This window comes from Symsagittifera roscoffensis, chromosome 2 (assembly GCF_963678635.1).
Source record: "Symsagittifera roscoffensis chromosome 2, txSymRosc1.1, whole genome shotgun sequence".
In the NCBI taxonomy this organism is placed as follows: Eukaryota; Metazoa; Xenacoelomorpha; order Acoela; family Convolutidae; genus Symsagittifera; species Symsagittifera roscoffensis.
In genome coordinates this window covers 82752155-82770347 of record NC_087063.1, presented here as the reverse complement: position 1 = coordinate 82770347, position 18193 = coordinate 82752155, and the positions used below count along the sequence as shown (strand labels likewise).

At 35.0% G+C, this 18193-nt stretch overlaps 2 protein-coding genes across 3 annotated transcripts in view; both read left to right on the top strand.

The window, feature by feature from the left end:
• The first annotated feature begins 5069 nt into the window (after window positions 1-5069).
• LOC134840643 (uncharacterized) lies at window positions 5070-16769 on the top strand. 2 transcript variants are annotated; one of them, XM_063856597.1, is made up of 4 exons: window positions 5070-5849; window positions 6679-6708; window positions 8195-8408; window positions 16509-16769. In XM_063856597.1, the coding sequence occupies exons 1-4, from the start codon at window positions 5163-5165 to the stop codon at window positions 16577-16579; spliced, it is 1002 nt and encodes a 333-aa protein (XP_063712667.1). In that variant the 5' UTR covers window positions 5070-5162; the 3' UTR covers window positions 16580-16769. The 2 variants fall into 2 exon arrangements, with proteins under 2 accessions (XP_063712667.1, XP_063712668.1); XM_063856598.1 differs by lacking the exon at window positions 6679-6708.
• LOC134840022 (phospholipid-transporting ATPase ABCA1-like) overlaps window positions 16677-18193 on the top strand; it is a 28163-nt gene continuing 26646 nt past the window's right edge. The window contains exon 1 of the mRNA XM_063855649.1: window positions 16677-16779. Within this exon, the coding sequence (XP_063711719.1) occupies window positions 16677-16779 (103 nt within the window). The remainder of the gene's footprint in view (window positions 16780-18193) is intronic.

The window sequence follows — 18193 nt, the reverse complement described above, 5'->3', positions numbered from 1 at the left end:
ACTAGACTTTTTTCTTCTCAATAATTCTGTTCATAGGACTCCTTCATCTCCTGGACTCAATCACCTTCTGACGTGCTCATTTTCTTGAAAATGAATATAAAACTACTATGATTTAAATAGTAATTAATTAAAGCACGTTTCGGGTTGTAATTAATTTTTCAATTTCGGGTTCATGGTTTTCGTCCTAATTTCTGTCGGTTCATTTTCCGTTTTTTTTTGAATCGCCATTTTTTATCTGGTAAGGTTCTTCTGGTTTTTTTTTTAAAACCTGGGCTTTGTTCCAATTAAAACAGTTTTTACCATAGTCTGATTTTTAAAAAATATTGAAACAGTTTTTGAAATTGGTTTAGTCAAACAATATTGCATAATTTGAGGGCAAAATATATCAGTATGCGTTTATGTGTTTCAGTTTGGATTGGTCGTAAAAACTTAAAAAGTTTTTTATGACAACAATTTTGTTTACGGTTGAACATATTTCGACCGAAGGTTTGTCGCTTTTTGCCGCTTGGTAATTGATTTCCAATTTTTTAAAGGCTGTTTTTGAACTTCATCCGATAGAAACATGAAGTTTTTGTAGCTGTAATTTGTTCAACTTTTTTTTCTCAAGTTGTTTTTTCAACTTAATCTTTCAGATTTTTTTTGTTTGTCTATTTTTATCGTTCACTATCTTATAGCGCACTCTGTTTTGTTTGCATCTCAAGTGTTGCGAAGCTCCGCTTTGCCTCTTGTGTTTAATTTGATTGATTTTTAGGCCAAATTAAGTTTTCGTGCATGTTTCCCTTCTTGCCTCTAGAGCTTTGTTTTTGTTGTTTTTCGCATGTGTTTGCAAAGTGCAGATTCGTTTTTGTGCAATGAAAACCTCTTTTCTGCCATGTTAATTATCATTTCTTTCAAAAGAATCCGAATTGTCAATTTTAGATGTTTGATTGCATATATTTATCTTTGCAAGTTTGGAAACTGAATGGTTTGTTGCCGTATTAAATTTGAAAAGAGTTTGCATCAGTTGTTTTTTTCCGACTTTCGAAAAAGGAAGGAACATGGGTCTAGGGCAAGCATCTGATTTGTCAGACATCCGAATCTGTATAAGATACGTAATAATATGAAAGAATTTCCAAGACAAGATATGGGTCAATTCGCCGTTTCCAATAGCCGATTCTCGGTATAAAGTTGCCGGTGAGTGCTTTTGGCGCGTCGCCTCTGTGCGGCCATAATTGGCTCTAACTAATTTAAAGGCGGGGTTAGGAAATTAGACGTGATCAACAAAAACGAATTTAGACGTTAAATTGTTTTTGCAAAACTAGCATTTTAGACGGAAAGCAAAGGCCTTACAAAACTTATTGCTTAAAACAAGTTTCCATAATTACAAAAATTATATATGATCCCATTGCATATCAAAAAATTTATCTCAATTGGTTTATAAAATGTTAATTTCAAGATTATAAAACATTTTTGAAATGCATAAGTTATACAATTGCGGCATGTGAAAAATGCGGAATGTGAAAATTGCGGCATGTAAAAAGTTGATTTGCAATTAAGAAAGCTGAACGAAAGTTAATTTTAGTCGGTAAAAAAATTTCAGACAAACAATACAATTACGTCCAATTTCCCATATTTGTAATTTTGCATCGACGTCTAAATTCGTTTTTGTTGGTCACGTCTAATTTGCTTTTCGTCTAATTTACTAGGCCCCAATTTAAAGAGGTTTATATCCTTTTGGCATGATATAATTGCCCTCAATGGCACCTTCTATGCGAACAGTAGAAATCGGATATTTGCATTACTTTTTGAAAATTGTAGCCTGTTTGCCGTTGAAACTGTTTTTTTTTTGGATTGCTGCAATTTTCAAATATTTCATGTATCCAAAGATTTAGTATATGTGTGAGGTGGTTTTTATTCAGTCCAATTTCAGCGATCCAAATAAAACAAAGAAAAATACACTTCATTGAAAATATCGGCTCCCTGATTTCGAATTTGAGAAGATATTTCACCTGCAATCTTTTTGGTAAGTTCTTTTCAAGATTTTAGCTATGATCCACAAAGCGTAACGAGAATTTTTTATGAATGGCGAATTATCCTGCTTTCAAAATAATAATTCCTTACATGAGTCAAATTTGAACATTTCATTTTGGCTGTTGGGGTACGAAACACAAGCATTTCAAATTTTATTGTTTATTACGCCTGCAATGAAGCGTTATCAATCAGTTGGATTTTTTTTGTCATTAGCAAGGGTTTTGTAACTAATTACTTTTCTGTTTTCGCGTAAATAATTTTGTCTACAAGACTCATCTCGACGCGATTTGTTAGATTTTCATTCTTCTTTGCTTTTTTTTTTTTTTCTGTTTTTCGGCTTTATAGATTTCGGCCTATATTATATCGACTTAGTGGCCTCCTGTTGCCTCTTTTGATGAGCAAAAATTGTTTTTTGTCTACGTTTGTGTTTTGTGTGTGTGGGATTTTTTGAGTTCGTAAGATTGTTCTAATGAAATTTTGTTTCGACGCAGAGTTTCTGCTTAGGTTTTTCGGTTTTCTTAACGTTTGGTTACTTTTTATACGATGCTAGTATCATATTTAATTGTCTTGATGTTTTTGTGCGAAGTATATTTTGTTCATCGCCAATCGAGACAAACTATCTTCATTTAGATATATATTGTTTTTTTGGCACTTCGTGTCCTAAAATTGCGTCGTTTGAAGAGAAACATATAGTTACGCCCCCTCCAGAAACACGAAAAAGATAAAACTTCACAAGTTCTTTTATGACCATAGTTTTGTTTTCTGCTCAAAGCGAGTTTACTAAAAAGCTTAATTGTCGCTAAAGGTGTTGAGCGCTTGTTTCACGCCGGCAATTGTTTTGTTTGACAAGTTTTCCTCAAAAAGAACATTTTTAATGACAAAAATCTGAATTTTTTGTAATTGTGATTTTGTCACTTTTTCAATTTATTCCCGATTTAGTGGCTTTCGTTTTATTTTTTATCTGCTAGCTTGCAATGCAGTTCGTGTATTATAACAAGAGTTTTGAAGCTCATTTCAGCCTATTTGTTGAAATTTTACTCACCGAAATTTTTTGAGATCATTCTTTGGACAATCGGAGCATTCAAGGATTGGCCTTGATCTGGTATACATGTCTTATTTTGAAGAAAAAAAAAACAGTTTCAACGGCAAACAGGCTTTAATTTTATGATGGAAACTGACTCAAGTGATATTTTCGAGATTCCGCTCGGAATTTGGAAATTTTATTTCCATTTTCGAAACTAGTAGTAAAATAGGTTTTTTTGCGCCAATCGAATTTTTGTTATTCGAGTGCTCCATTTGGCTTCCTTTTAGCAAATGAATTTCAATCAAATTTTTTTTTCAAGTCAAATTTTCCAAACATTGCTATAAAAACTGAGTTATTATTACTGATTTGGTTAATGTCAAATTTCTGTGCGAACAAAAAAAAGACGGATTACATATGATAGTGCCTTATCTTCAATCGGCACTTTTGGTGACTTTCTCTGCTTTTAAAGTCCGTTTTAATTGAAATTTGTTTTTTTTTGTTTTAAACTAACTTTGTTTTTATCATTTCCTTTCCCTTGTTCGTGTTTTTTTCGTTTTAAATTGCTCAGCTAATATTACATCGGCTTAGTTACCTCATATCGCTTTGTTTGTGATAATATTTTTCATTCATGTTTGTGCTGGAGGGTTAGTGAAATGGTATTATGATGTCCATGAAAGTGTGTGAAACAGGGTATTTTTCATTCATGTTTGTGCTGGAGGGTTAGTGAAATGGTATTATGATGTCCATGAAAGTGTGGGAAACAGGGTATATTCGTCAACGTAAGATCGGTGGTTGTTGTTAGTGGTAACACAAACGTAGAACCACTAACAACAACCACCGATCTTACGTTGACGAATATACCCTGTTTCCCACAGTTTCATAGACATCATAATACCATTTCACTATGTGAAACTTGAAAACCGTTTTGAATGAAGTTTTGAAGCTGTTTGTTCAAATCGATCGTATTTTTGGGTCAAAAAGCGTCAACCCAATCTTAGTTGGCGTAGTTAATGTTTCATAAATATTGTTTCAATGCCAATTTACTGCTGACAACTGTCTTCTTCAACAAATTTCTCCTCAAAAAATGCCTTCATCGAGTTTTCTTGTTGGCTAGCTTACTATGCTATTTTTGCGATTCATCTTTAAATGGTTCGAAGCTCCTTTTCGCCTCTGTGTGATTATATTTGAGTGTGTCCGAAAAAAGTAAAAGCCGGTTGCTGTGCAGCTAGCGCAGAATATTCCGACCATGGCAATACTAAAACAAAACAAAAAGTACATTCATCAAAAAAATTTTGAAATTTTTTACTCAGTGAGCTAACTATTTACTCAGTGAGCTAACTATTCACTTCTTTCTTCCATTACAACCCGCAAATAAAAGTGCTCTTTTTAGTGGCACTTTTTCTGTTTAGCATTTCTAATTTGTAGAGAACAGAGACCAATAGCTTTTTCGGTAGCCAGTGTTTCCCTATTGGCCAGCATCTGTAGCTAGGATATGAGACTGAGACTCCTAATGTACAGGTCGGCCGTATTCGATTCAAGCACAAAGCAAAAAGTTTTGTTTTTCAAGGCTTGTTTCAATCCTTTTTTGTTCAACTTTCATTTTTAGAGCTGCGCTGTTTTCTCGCTGCTACTTGCGAAGTGCAGCTTTGACTCAAGTGCAGCTTTGTAAATCTCAAAGTATCTGCCTGTTTTTTGGGTAGCAATGGATTTCATTTAATCTGGGGGAAATAAAGCTAGTCGATTCATCATAAAAAGTTTTTTTTCAAACAGATGGGAAGTGATCTGAAACATGGTTTCGTGTTCATCCTGAGAATTGTAAATATACTGCCCAGTTTGTCTCGACACTGAGACAGTGTTTATTGTATTATGGATGACGAGCGTTCTTTGAGGTACCTGATTTTGCGTTAAAAAAATACAGCTGAAACCCAATGTTCCTCGTCATCCGTAGAGGAGGTGGTCGGAACAATAACGTGACTGTTCTCTATAGATAAACTTATTAGGTAATAAGTTAAGATAGTATTTTCGTTTCAGATAAATATTTGCGAAGTTGAAGTATTTCGAGGTGGAAGTTGCTTCTCTGCGGTTGTAAATTGTACATGTGTTCATGTGAGAGTACACGCATCCATGAATGTCTGATGAAGCGAATGAAGAGCCAGCGAAGGAACTAGAAAATGAAGAAAACAAAAACAATTCCTTCGAAGAGCCTGCGAAAAAAGAAGAAAAAGTGGTTAAAATTGGCGATAAACCTGAAGTAAAAAACGAAGCGCAGCCCGGAGTTAACATTGACGATGAACCTGAAAAGGCAGAAAACACCCTCAGGTCTCCAAAGCCAAGGAGGAAAGGCGGGAAAAAGCGAAGTGATAAGAAAGATAATTTAAATGATCCAGCCAATAATTTCGAAAAAACTACAAATCGACCGGACCACAAAACATCTTCAGGATCTTCGAACTCCGAGGCAGAACTGACTCCAGTTCCGTTCAAAGTCAGATTAAAAGTACTGATTACGAAGAACTTTCTCTTAATGACAAGTAACGTACGTCTGTTTGTGTTTCAAATCGTTTGGCCGATTATAGTATTTGCAGTCTTGTTAATTGCTATACATCTAGCAATGGATGACGTCGACAATATCATTAGGCCGAATTGTTTCGTTAGGCCGAAAGCGTTGCCTTCAGCTGGTCTGATGCCGTTTCTCTTTTCATTCATGTGTGCCAGGCAGAATCTGTGTGATATGCAACCGAAGGAGCCTTTCGGGACTGACGCGCCATTTGCTGAGATTTGGAAGTTGTTCACTCAAGTAGTAGTCAAGGAAGGCCAGGTTGGTGTAACGAGTCCTGCTGCAATTTTTTCGCTGATTGTTTTTATTCACTTACAAAATCGAGTAGTCAATGTCATACGTTGATTAAAAACAAATCGGAATATTTTTTCAAAAAAAGTATGGTGGTCCTACTCCTACCTTAGCTAGAACGTGGTCTTTCGGGAGCTGAAGCATCGCAATTAATTAGAAATGTTTTTGAGAAGTTCTTAAGTCCTTTTTTAAATTTCGCCGTTGTGTTTTTTTTCGTACTAGCTCAAAAACGTCATTAATGAATTAGGGGTCGTGTATAGGAAATATCTCAAATAAGGCTATACTTGTTATCAGGGGCGGATCTAGGATTTTCTCGAGGGGGGGCGGATTTTCGAAAAATTTTCCAAAATTTTGACGACCTTTTTTTTTTTAGGTCGACCAAATTGATTTTTCGAGCTCTCCCAAAGCACTGTTTTGCCCCTATTTTGGCAAACTTTTCTCCGCCGCAGGCAAATTTTAGAAAAAAACAGTCAAAAAAGCCGTTTTTGGGCACTTTTTGAAAAATTTTGACAAAATAATTGCGTTTTTTTTGGCGCGCGCTCCCCCTCAAAGACAGTATGTATTGGCGCCAAAGACGCCTTTAGAAAAATTTTAGGGTCGGTCCGCCAAAAATGGATTTCTGAAAAAGTATCAAAGGGGGGACCCTTTGGGTCGGTAGGGGGTCAAATCCCTGAGAAGGGGGGCGTCCGCCCCCCCCCCCCCCCCTAAATCCGCCGCTGCTTGTTATACTTATGGTACGAATTAGATAATAGTCTATCAGTCAGGGTCAAAATAACAATGATTTGAAATCTTGTTTTAGACACTGAGGGCATTACTCGAACCCCAACAGGTACTCATCTATTATTGGTCTATTCAATTGGCTGTTCACATTTTTAATCTCAATATTCCAATACAAAATAGTTGAATTTTAACACCTAAAGAGGACCAAAACTGATTCCAAATGGTGTGCTTGTTTATTTATGTTCACACTACTTTGTAATTAAAAGTGAAAATGTTTTCGTAATGTGACAACTCGCATTGAAAGACAACTCGCAAGATACTCACCGCCGCAGTCGCGCCAACGTGTTGCGAGCTTTTCAACAGAGTGTAGGACTCTATACGAAATTTAGAGCCGGTTATCGCAGCGAAGCTTCGCCCGGCGACCTTCAACGGAAATTCTATAGCTACCCTTGCGATAAGCAATGATATTGCAATTACTAGACTTTTTCCCGTAAACAACTATTTCCACAGGACTCATCAATAATGTACTTTGGATTCATCTCTAGTGGTACCTTCTGAGCGTTTCCGGCCCACTTAGCCTGGAGCTAACAAATTTGCCTGGTACGCCAAAGGTCCCGGGTTTGAATCTGACCGGGATCTGTTTTTTTTTCTAATGGGAAATATTCCGTTTCAGAAAATATGGTGAATTGTTTTTTCTCGCTATGTGCATTTTACATTGTAGTAGCTCTTAGTGTTTATATTTACTTTTGCCGTTTGTAATTTCTTGACTTGTATATTGTTTTTTGTTGCTTGTTTTTTTTCTGTCCAAATGATTTCGGCTCACAATTTTTTGACTTGGTGACCTAATTTTGAGTTGTTTGAAGTGAAACGTAGTTTTTATGAGCACCTCTAGATCGCACAAGTTGCTAAATTCTTATTAGAAACTATAGTTCAATTTTTTATGACGACAGTTCTTTTTTCGGCATTTTTGTTTTTTTTTCTACTAGATTGGTTTCGGCCTATTATATCGGCGTAATGGCCTCATATTGCGTCTGTCGACCAGCGAAAAAAGTTTGTGCGTGCCTCTGTGTTTTGAGGTTGAGGGGAACTGACTATTTTTCGCTATGTTATTTTATTTTATTTTTTTCGTCATAGTAGGTTTTGGCTTTTATTATATCAGCTTAGTGGCCTCATATTGATTCATTTGACGAGCAATTTATGTTTTTTGTTTGTGTGTGCTGAGGGCGAGGGGGATTTGTTAACTTTTTATAAGTCTTAAGTCTCGTTGATTTTTCATAAATTCTTTTTTTTAATGTGCGAGTTGTAGCTTCCTTAAATTTTGATATTTTTTTTTGTTGTGAGTTGTCGCGGTAGGTGGTTTTTTTATATATTGGGTCTATTTTAATGATTTTAAGATAATTTTACATTTTTGAGGAGTCTTTGACTTTTGGTATTTTCAAGAAAATTTTGCAATCTTGACTTTCAATCCTTTTCAGGGGTCTTTTGGGTGTAATTTACTGGAGTTTTGAGGGGAGAAACTATTGCTGTGAATAAAATGGTGTGCTTGTTTTTGTTTACACTACTTTGGAAGTAAAGGGAAAATGATTTGTCTGCAGGATAACATCGAATGGCTGAAGGGTTCAGGCGTCTATGATTTGTTCAGTCGGGGGGCCTTCTTCAACACCTCTGAAATGTCGAAGACGGAGCAGTCCCTTCCACGTGGAGTGCTTGAGGCACTCAGTGATTCCAACTTCAGTGGGTCCAAATTCCTCATTGAATCCAAAGACGCAAAAAACGTCACTCAATTAATACAGTACTTGGCAACTAATGGTGAGTCTATGTAATTATTCTCCATATATCTTGCCTGAAATAGTAGAATTGCTAAAAATTGTGTTAAAGTAGATGGTATAGGAGTTTCTTTTCGGAGCTAGGCAGGCGATGGGGTCTGTAGTTGTCGAAGTGTTTTTTTAATTGAAATTTTGGTAGCTTTCTTTTTCACAGGTGACTATGAAACCATTTTTGAACACAGTTTGGAACTGCATATTATTTTATTAAATGCGCTGAAAGTTAAATTTTAATAGAAAGCGCAAAAAAAAAACATGAGCGATTTAAGTTTGGTGAGGGAAAAGATTGAAATCATGGAACGCGATGACTTGTTGGGGAATATGTTTTTAATGTTTGAGAAAAGCCTACTCCTTTTGATCCAAATATCACTTTTTGCTGATTCAATGTCTGGCTTGAAGTATCTACGTGTTCACTATGATACTGAATTGGTTAGGCTTCTTGGACTGGTGCATTGCTGGCAATGGAAACCCAACCTACATTCAATTGCCTCAATTAGCGTCTGTTGGATACTACGGGTCCCAAGTAAACCAATCTGAGTCGTGTTTTCTGTCCTTTTGTCTCTTTTTAAATCCTGTCTTAACGTAAGGTTAAGCATTTTCCAATCTCGACATTTGGCCTAATTGCTGCTGTGATAAACTTATTAAACAGTTTCAGAGAATGGAAATGGAAAATGATGGTGCCAACAGAACCATAACTGAGCAGACTGTTGATACACCATCTATTGAAGTTGAGGATCAAACGCCAATTACCGACCTGAAAAACAATTACCGACTCTGCACCGAACTTGACTCTTATTCTTTCGATATAAAAAACCATTGAATATCGATTGCTAAGTCACTTAGCTACTTGATTCTAAGCATAGTACAGTCGATCAAAGGAACTGGAAATAGTGATTAAAAGAAAACAGTTGAACAAGCTCTTGCCCGAATGAATTCCCAAGTTTTGTCGGAAATTAAACAAGAGCTAAACCAACCATGAAGTGCGATATAACCTTAAGAGTTTATCAGAAGCTGAATAATTAGTCCTGCAACAAAAGAGACAACTTGTTGATAAAGTGATTGATACAGCCTATCAAATGAATGCTATTGTCGAAAAGCACGACATATCAATAGTGATCCGATTTTCATTTCGTTTCAGTCAAAAGCTCATTTTAGTCGAAAGCCCATCGCCATGTCGTAGCAGTCCAAAGCAGATCAAAGTTGTGTTGATCAGATACAATCATTCTAGTTAGCTCGTTTTATTCACTGATTCCTTTAACTCAGTTTCCAGAAAAATATCGTGACTTACCATTTTTGAATGATATTTTACAAAACGACTAACTTCAAAAAAGAATGATTTAATGATAGGACGAGTTAAGAAAAAATTGGTCGAGTTAAGAAATATATGGAGGAGAGTAGAAAAAAATAAAACTGCCAAAAAATAATTCAAAAAGTTTGTAAAATTTTATTGGATACTCGAGGCAGACAAACAAATTTGTAAGAGACCTCAGTTGTAGAATAGTGTAAAAAAAAATGTTTCCAAGGTTAAGATCTTGTCAAAGCAGCGATGAACCATCAAACGCAGAAATAGTAAAGCCGTTCATTGAATTCTTTACAACTATAGGTACTGACTTGGCCGATTATACGACTGAAAGTAATTTCTTTTCTTCTAATTGAAGGCACTTATTTTTCTGAAAGTTTTGTCTCACTTTGACTGTTCTATGGCTAATTGGTACGCATAGAATCTAATTAAAGAACGATCAAACAACCTCAAAAGAACAAAGCATTAAAGATCACAAGGTCAAATCAAAGAAAGTTCGCAAAACAGTTTCGGACAATTTTGTCTGGGACATAAGTTTCTGGTACAATTTTATAATTTCGGACTGTTTTGTTAAGGACACAAATGTCTATGCACCATTTGAACACGTGGAAGATAATTTATCGTCTATGGATGACTCCATATGTGTTGTAATTTCAAAACTTTCAGCATTGTTAATAGCAGCTATGCTCATAAAATTGATACGTTCACCATTGACATTTTCCTTGATAAATTGGTAACATCAAAAATGAATTCTTGTTCTGAAGAAGGATTGAAATTTGACAGAAATAACAATTGTCCTATTGCACTACTGGACTGCTTAATTTAAGTTCATTTAGTGGATTATTTTTTATCAGAAGTAGCTATTTGTTTTTGGAAGGTTTTTTCTTTGTAAACATTTCGGTTTCCTCACAAAGCTTAGTACTATTGATGCTCCGGCTGATGGGACCTGATGGGATTTATGAATCATAATAATAATAATAATAATAAGAATCATAATAATAATAATAATAATAATAATCATAATAATAATAATCATAATAATAATAATCATAATAATAATAATAATAATCATAATAATAATAATAATCATAATCATAATAAAAATCATAATAAATTCTTTGCAATGTAGATTCCATTCACTGTAAAATTTACTACATTTACAACCAAGTGAAATCTCATTGCGAGAACGCCGTGGAACTTTGCAGCCCGTTTTCAGGCACCTCTGATCCTGCTCTGATTTTTTTTTGCTTTTTAACATCGTTAGTTAATCAAGAAAAATGATTTAGTGAGAAATAAAAATTTGAAGCAAAAAAGGGGTAAATTTCAGCAGGGGAAATTTCAGCACCTACCCTCGACAGTTCATTTTCTTTTTTAAAATACTATTTCTACTCAAAAATGAGAAACCAGTTGATAATTTCCTAGAAGAAAAATGTTCAAAAACTCATGATTGAAAATTTGTAATTGATATTTGTGTAGCTCTGAATCCTGGTAACAAAATCTGGACAATATTTCAGAACAAAATTGAAAAGTTTTCTAATTCTAACATTTATCGAAGTTTTTTGGTTACTCTTTGAATACACAGGTATCTGCCTAGCTGAAATTCTCTTATTCGAAATTGTATTCAAATATTTCTCAGCTACAGCTTCCTGGACAATGGCCAATATGCACTCTTCTCTCAAAACTTACATAGTAACTTGAATAATTCATAGATATGTCTTTCTTTTACGAAGTATATTTTTCGTTTTTGGCTCATTTCTTGGATGCTTTGATTTCTTCTCTTGAAAAAAAAAAATTTTATTAGCCGTTCGATTTTAAGTTTAATTATTTCTAATTTTGTTTTGTCTGTTAACGCATAAGCCAAAACCCCGTACTGTAAAATCGGTTTTACATAAGCGTTATATGCTTTCAGTAGTTGATCTTAAACTAAATTTTTCTTCAACCTGTATTACATACCACAAAACCTCGACAATTTTTATTCCAGTTTTTGTAATATGATCAATAAAGGAAAGCTTCGAGTCAATTTGAACACCTGAGTGTCGGAATGATTGTTTTGCATCATTATTTTTTCAATTCATTTTTACATCTGATTTGCCGCTGCTCTCCTTAGATAGTATCATTGTTTTTGTTTTTATCTTCATTTAAGGTCAGCTTGTTTTTTTTTCAAGCCAACTTGCTGGTTTGTCCAACGCTTCATGGTGTTTACCGGATAACTCACAGTTTCTAGCTGTTGTTTTTATGACAGTGTCGTCTGCGTATAAAATCAGATTACTTTCACAATTTTAACTTAGCTCAATATCATTTCTATAAATGATGAAAAGAAGCGGGCCTAGAATGGATCCCTGTGGTACTCCATAATTCACATTTTTGTTTTGAGAGCGTTTGGTTTTAGTGGCAACGTATTGTTGTCGGTTTTTTAAATAAGATTTCAAAAGATCCAAAACAGGTCCCCGAAAACCATATGCGTCACATTTCTCAAGTAAAAGCATTTGATCAACTGTATCAAAGGTTTTTAAGGTCAATGAATGTACACTGTGTCTTCGTGGTTTAAGAGTTCAAATCTTGACGCACTTCTTCTATTAGGGTTATCAAAGCATCAATTGTACTCCTTTTTGATCTGAACCCAAAATGGCAATTATGTAAAAATTGATACTTTGTGAGATATTGGTTGATTCTGTTATAAATGGCCCGCTCAAAAATTTTACCTGAAACTTCCTGAAAGAGAATTGGCCTGTAGTTTGATGGATCTAGATCATTGCCTTCTTTGAGGAGAGGTTTAAATTTGGCAATTTTGAAACTGTCTGGAAAAACTTGTCTATCCAAACAGTTTTGTAAAAGTTCTGTCGAAACTGGGAGCAAATTTAGACAAATCTTTTTCAAGCAGTCCTTCGTAATTTGTTTTGATAAAATCTCTTTTTTTCTGACTCAGCATTTTACGAACCAATTTACTTTGTGATTCAAATTTACTTCTGGTCTCTGTGGTTCCAGTTTTCATATCCAAACAAAACTTCGTTTTTAGCAATTCGATTGTATTTGAAATTTCACTTTGCTTGATGTCTGCTAAAAAACATTGAGTTAATTTGCTTTCTGACTCCTGATTCTTTTAAAGTTATCAGGTTTCTCGCCATTTTTTCTCCAAGTTTTGGAAAGAAGTCGTTAAATTCCTCAACATTTATGTTCTTTTCTTTCTGTTCGTTGTTTTTGGTAGCACATGTTAGAGCGTCATAAAGACGGAAAAGTTCTCTGCTGTTGTTATTGGATTCTAATCGTAATTTGTTTCCATAAAGTGCTCTTTTTTTCTGACTCAGCATTTTACGAACCAATTTTCTTTGGGATTCAAATTTACTTCTGGTCTCTGTGGTTCCAGTTTTCAAAAAAGTTTTCCTAAACCGGTGTTTTTATTCGATACTGCATTTTGCAAATTATTATCTTACCCAGTGCTTCGAAGTTTTTCTGATTGATGTTTTTCATAGTAAAAATGATTCAGTGTTAATTCTGAGCTTTTCGTTCAACAATGAAAAAACTCATCGCAATTAATTTGGTTAATTTTTGTTTCAACATCGAATAAATTTTCATGTAAAGACTCAATTAGTTCTTAAAGAAAAGATTCCGATTCAAGTTTGTACCATGGTTGGATTTTGGTAATAAAAGATTCGTTTTTGCATGTTTGTGGCGTTGCGTTTAAAATTACTCTATAATGATCAGTTACCGGTGTTCTGAAAAAAAAACAGTTCTATACACATTTTACTGGTCTAAGATTCTCTGGTTGCTTGTTTTCCATTTTGTAGGAGAAGATCGTTTCCATTTAGTTTGCTTATCAGTTCAGAGAATCGTTTGCTTTTTCTTAAAATGTTAATGTTAAAGTTTTCACAAAGTAAATGATGTGTAGATGGTGCTACTATAATATAATCCGAAACTTTTTGTAGTATAAAGGGTGAATGAGTTTTTACCGCGCTTCGAGGAGTAAAAACACACGTAATGATTGTATTTTTTAGTTTGTTTTTCGTTTGTAATTTTGACGCTTAATAATTGAATGTTGTTAAAGCTTGTTCTTTTTATTATTTCATTATTTCCACATTCTATATATAATAAGCATACGCCACCTCCCCTACGCTTACGAGAATTTTCATTGAGAGGTTGATACTCCCTAATTTTTTAAATATTGAAATCTGCTTTGGTGAAAGCCAGGTTTCGGTGCTACATATAACCCTAGGCAAATAATTTAGTTGAGTAAGGCTAACTTGAAATTCGTCTGTTTTTTGGTAACGATCTAATATTTTGCAAAAAACCAGCTCAGTGGTGTTCTTGATATACTGCTTGGTGTGCCTTTTTTGATCTGAGATAGGAAAAAACAAGTTCCTCAGTTTGCCTGAAAGTTTTTCCCTACTTCGTCCCTTTGTTTCATACGCTGTTCTTGTATGTAAACAATATCCCTTATTTTGCTGTTTCAGAAAAAAAAGAAATCTCTTGATTTGCCGTGTTTTCGATTGCACTTTTTCGCTGTAGAGACTCGAAAGTTTCTCATTCATATCCAAGTTTTACAAAAAAAAATAATTAAAATTGAACATTAGGTAAATTTCAATTTATTTCAAGATAAAAAATTGACGTCACAGAGCACACAAAAGTTAACTTGCATAACCAGTCCATTAGCATTTTTCCAGGCTTAGAGTTCGCGTTATCACAACCAACCTGAAGCGCTTGCGTTATCACAAGCAGGGAAAACGGAACTGACAGTCTGATCTCAATCTGAAATTTATTTTGACTACCAATACGAAACAATAAAAAACAAAATTTTGTGTAAGTTGTTTCTGACATAACTTGATTTATTTGAATATTTCAAATCAAATTGTAAAAAGTGGGGGGAAAAAATCCGAAAAATCTCTTCCAGAGATCAATGAAAAAATCAAAAGCAACAGTAAAATTAATGAAACCAAGTAAAGTTAGTGCAGAGTTGCACGGCGCTTTAGTATCAACTCAATATATCTTTCGTTTTATCACAAAGTATGAAATATTCAACAAAAAGTTTCAGTTCGTGTAACTGGTTAGAGTTTATGAGTCTATTTTTTTGCTCACATTCGGTTTTTTCCTTCTGGTAAGACTCTATCATTTGTACCTCTGCTGCTGTTGGTAACCTCAACAATTTTTCGTTTGATCGCACTTGGTTCTAATTTTTTGAGATCATCCAAGCTAATGAATTTTATATACTTTTTCGATCCATTTTCACCACTAACTGCAACTGACACAAAGCAATTGTTGGTCACCCTCTGCAACCCCATACGAACAGCAGTTGCTTTGATCGCCGCTTCAGCTTTTGGCAATGTTTCATTCAATTTAATACGTTTGGTTTTTTGGGTTGACCTTTTTTGTCACTTCTATTTTTCCAGACTTGCGTTTTGTCCTCGAAGTAGAATAATTTACATATTGTCCCGGGAAGGAAAAAACCTGTATCACCAGGCAGGACATGGCATGCTTTCACCTTCATACTTGATTGTTATACCCAAAAAATTCTTGAAACATTTTAGGGTGTTCATTGTTACGTCTCTCACATTGCGCGCATCGTAAGGCGGATTCAATATTATAATACTATCTTTTCTTGAGTATCTTTCCTGAGCACGCAGTCGTTCCGGTCGTCCCGTTGATTTTTTTCCAACTCTTGAACCTCGAGCAGGAGTGGAGCTGACAGCCGTTCCCACCAAAACATCTTGTTGTTCAACATACATGAGAAAAAATCCGTCAAATGATAGTCGATCGGAGAAATTGTAATAGATTATATAAGAAGCTCAATTGTTTTTTATCAAAAAATATGCATAAAAAGTCAGATCTAATAGATTTGAAGAAGTTGGTTAAATGCATGCAAATAAGCTTCTTTGTACAAATAAATATAAGAAACAATGCTTAAAATCAGCTTGAAAAGGAAGTTTGCACGCTTTATTTTGAACCGTTCTGCAAATGTTTGGTCTTTCTAGTAGATTCCAATGATGTTTTCAAACTCAAATTCATCATGTTTACTAAATTTCTCGTCATTGTAGAATAAATTAGAAAGTTCGTCATTTTGTACTTAGAGGTCAACTGATTTACTATTCTAAAAGTTGATTGCTAAACCCATTTTCCAATGGGGTCTGTTTGTGTTGATGTTGTTTTACACTTCACTCAAACTTTTTCCAGATGAAAATTCTTAAAAAAAAAAAATTTTTTTTTCTTCGAACTATAAGCAATTCTGAAGACAACTTCAAATTGAACAAAATTTTAACAGTTTTTGAATTTCATATCTACGAACAGCTCAATTTTTTAGGGTCATTCGAAAGATTTCATTTAGAGGCTTATCTAAATTAGCTCTAAGTTTTTGGAAGTTCCAAGTTCGATGCTAGATGAGCTACTAATAATATATTGAAAAAAGTTTTGTATTACAATTAATTGGATCTATGTATAAAAAGGTTTTCTTAATTCGTGAAGGCTTGATGTTCGCACGATAACACGCGGACTCTCGCGTCGATAGCTGGGGTTCGATAAAACCATAACTCTTTTGAAGTTTTAAGGGTAGACTTAGCAGGTCAGTGGTCGCGTTTTCTACCCTTTCCAAGGTTCCTTAACTTCAGTATTTTGTTGTGTCATTTATACTCTTGGATAAATTAATTTGTTCTTTAAATGTGAATCATTTTAAATTGCATTATACTGTCGAAATGTCTTATACTGATTTTTAAAATACTGATACTTATCATGGCTCGATATAGAAAGATCCTGTTTTTTTAATCGGAAAAGGAAATGCAAGTGAACCGCCGTGTTATTTAGGCTTCGTTGTGGGAGTCTTACTGCGACGTTGGACTTCTAGTGGGCTATACATACGACAAAAGCCGAGCTAGCAAGGAGAGAGTTTGGAGCTCTCTTCAAGCACCAGCCTCAGCAGTTGCCAAAGACTTACTGTCAGACCCAACTGGTTTGAACAAGATCACAGATATGATGAATATGTTCACGTCCCTGGACTACCTGGACGCTTCTGCGAACTTCTTTGGCGCTCTGTACCAGATTTCTCTGCTGCTAGAATCCGCAATGAACAGTCTGGGTTAGTGTGTAAGTGCACGCAATAGTTATGCTGACCCTTTGCCCCAGAAGTTTGCATCTGATGTTCCACAGAAATTTACCTCTGCGATCAGCAAGGGTGTTGCAATCGGGTACTGGACTTTTTTTTACTAAATAACTTTGTTCATAGAGTGGTTAAAACTAGATTTATTAAATTTAAGTTCAGTTCACAATGATTTTTAGTTTCCCTGCCTCTATTTTTTACTTAAGCTTGAGGCAATGAATACGCCTGGAACAGTAAAGGTCCTAAGTTCGAATCTGACAAGACCTGTTTTTTTTTCAAACGAAATATTCCGTTTCAAAAATGTTGTCCTACTATTTGACTGCTTGTTTTTATCGGCTTAGTTGCCACATCGTTTTATTGTTTATTCTTTGCTGAACGTAATTTAGTGTAGTTGCTTGTAGAATTTTGATTTACTTCTGCTGTTTGTAATTTATTAATTCCGTATATTTTATGTTTTTTTTTCGCTTAAAATTTTTTTTCTGCCCAGATGATTTGGGCTCATATTTTATCAGCTTGGTGGCCTAATTTTCCGCCGTTTAAAAGGAAACATTTTTCTTATGCTTACTGGACTGCACAATTTGCTAAATTCTTAATTACACTTGCCAGCTTGCGAATCATAGCGTGTTAGTACGAGTCTGTTTTTAGCCTAACTCGCAATTAGTGTTCATTAAAAGTGTTCACTTGTTTGGTGGAACTTTTGGAATAATCACAATCTGTAGCACGATTTGAATGAAAACAATTTCTGTCACGACCAATTGCAACAATGACTCATTATCTTCTGTGAGGATCTTGTATTTATACATGCGATACAACTCTGAACGCACAAATTTTCGCACATTTGTTATAGTAAGCCGCAGCTCATTCGCGCAACAAGTTGGCTTTAGTATCTATCTATGCTCTGCTTTTTACATCTTTGCAAAACGAGCGATGATTAGTGAAGACAAAACTTCTAAAAAAATCTTCTAAAACAGAACTGTGCTTGACTTACTCCTGGTTTCATTCACCACGTCCTTACAGTCGGGCCGCTATGTGATATTTGCCTGAAATTAGAGCTTCGAACCAGACTGGCTTTTCATGGCTCAGAATGATTTCAGTTGAAGCAGCATCTTTTTGTAAAGGGAACCCCTCCTTGATTTGTTTTTGCAGCTGTTTGTATGTGAGATCGCGCACTAGTGCCTCGCGAAGTCCCCCTTTCTTGCAGACAATTGGGCAACGACTGAGAAGCTTCGTTCATTACCCGGTTCATTGCCAGTTAATCATCATGTGTTCCTGTTCGCCGTGTTCATCTTCCGGAACTTCCTAGTGGAGCTTTAGAGATGGCATCAGCAACTTTGTTCTCCTTGCCTTGTTTTCTGGTAGTTGAGAAAATGTAGCTAGTAACTTCCAAAAGAAA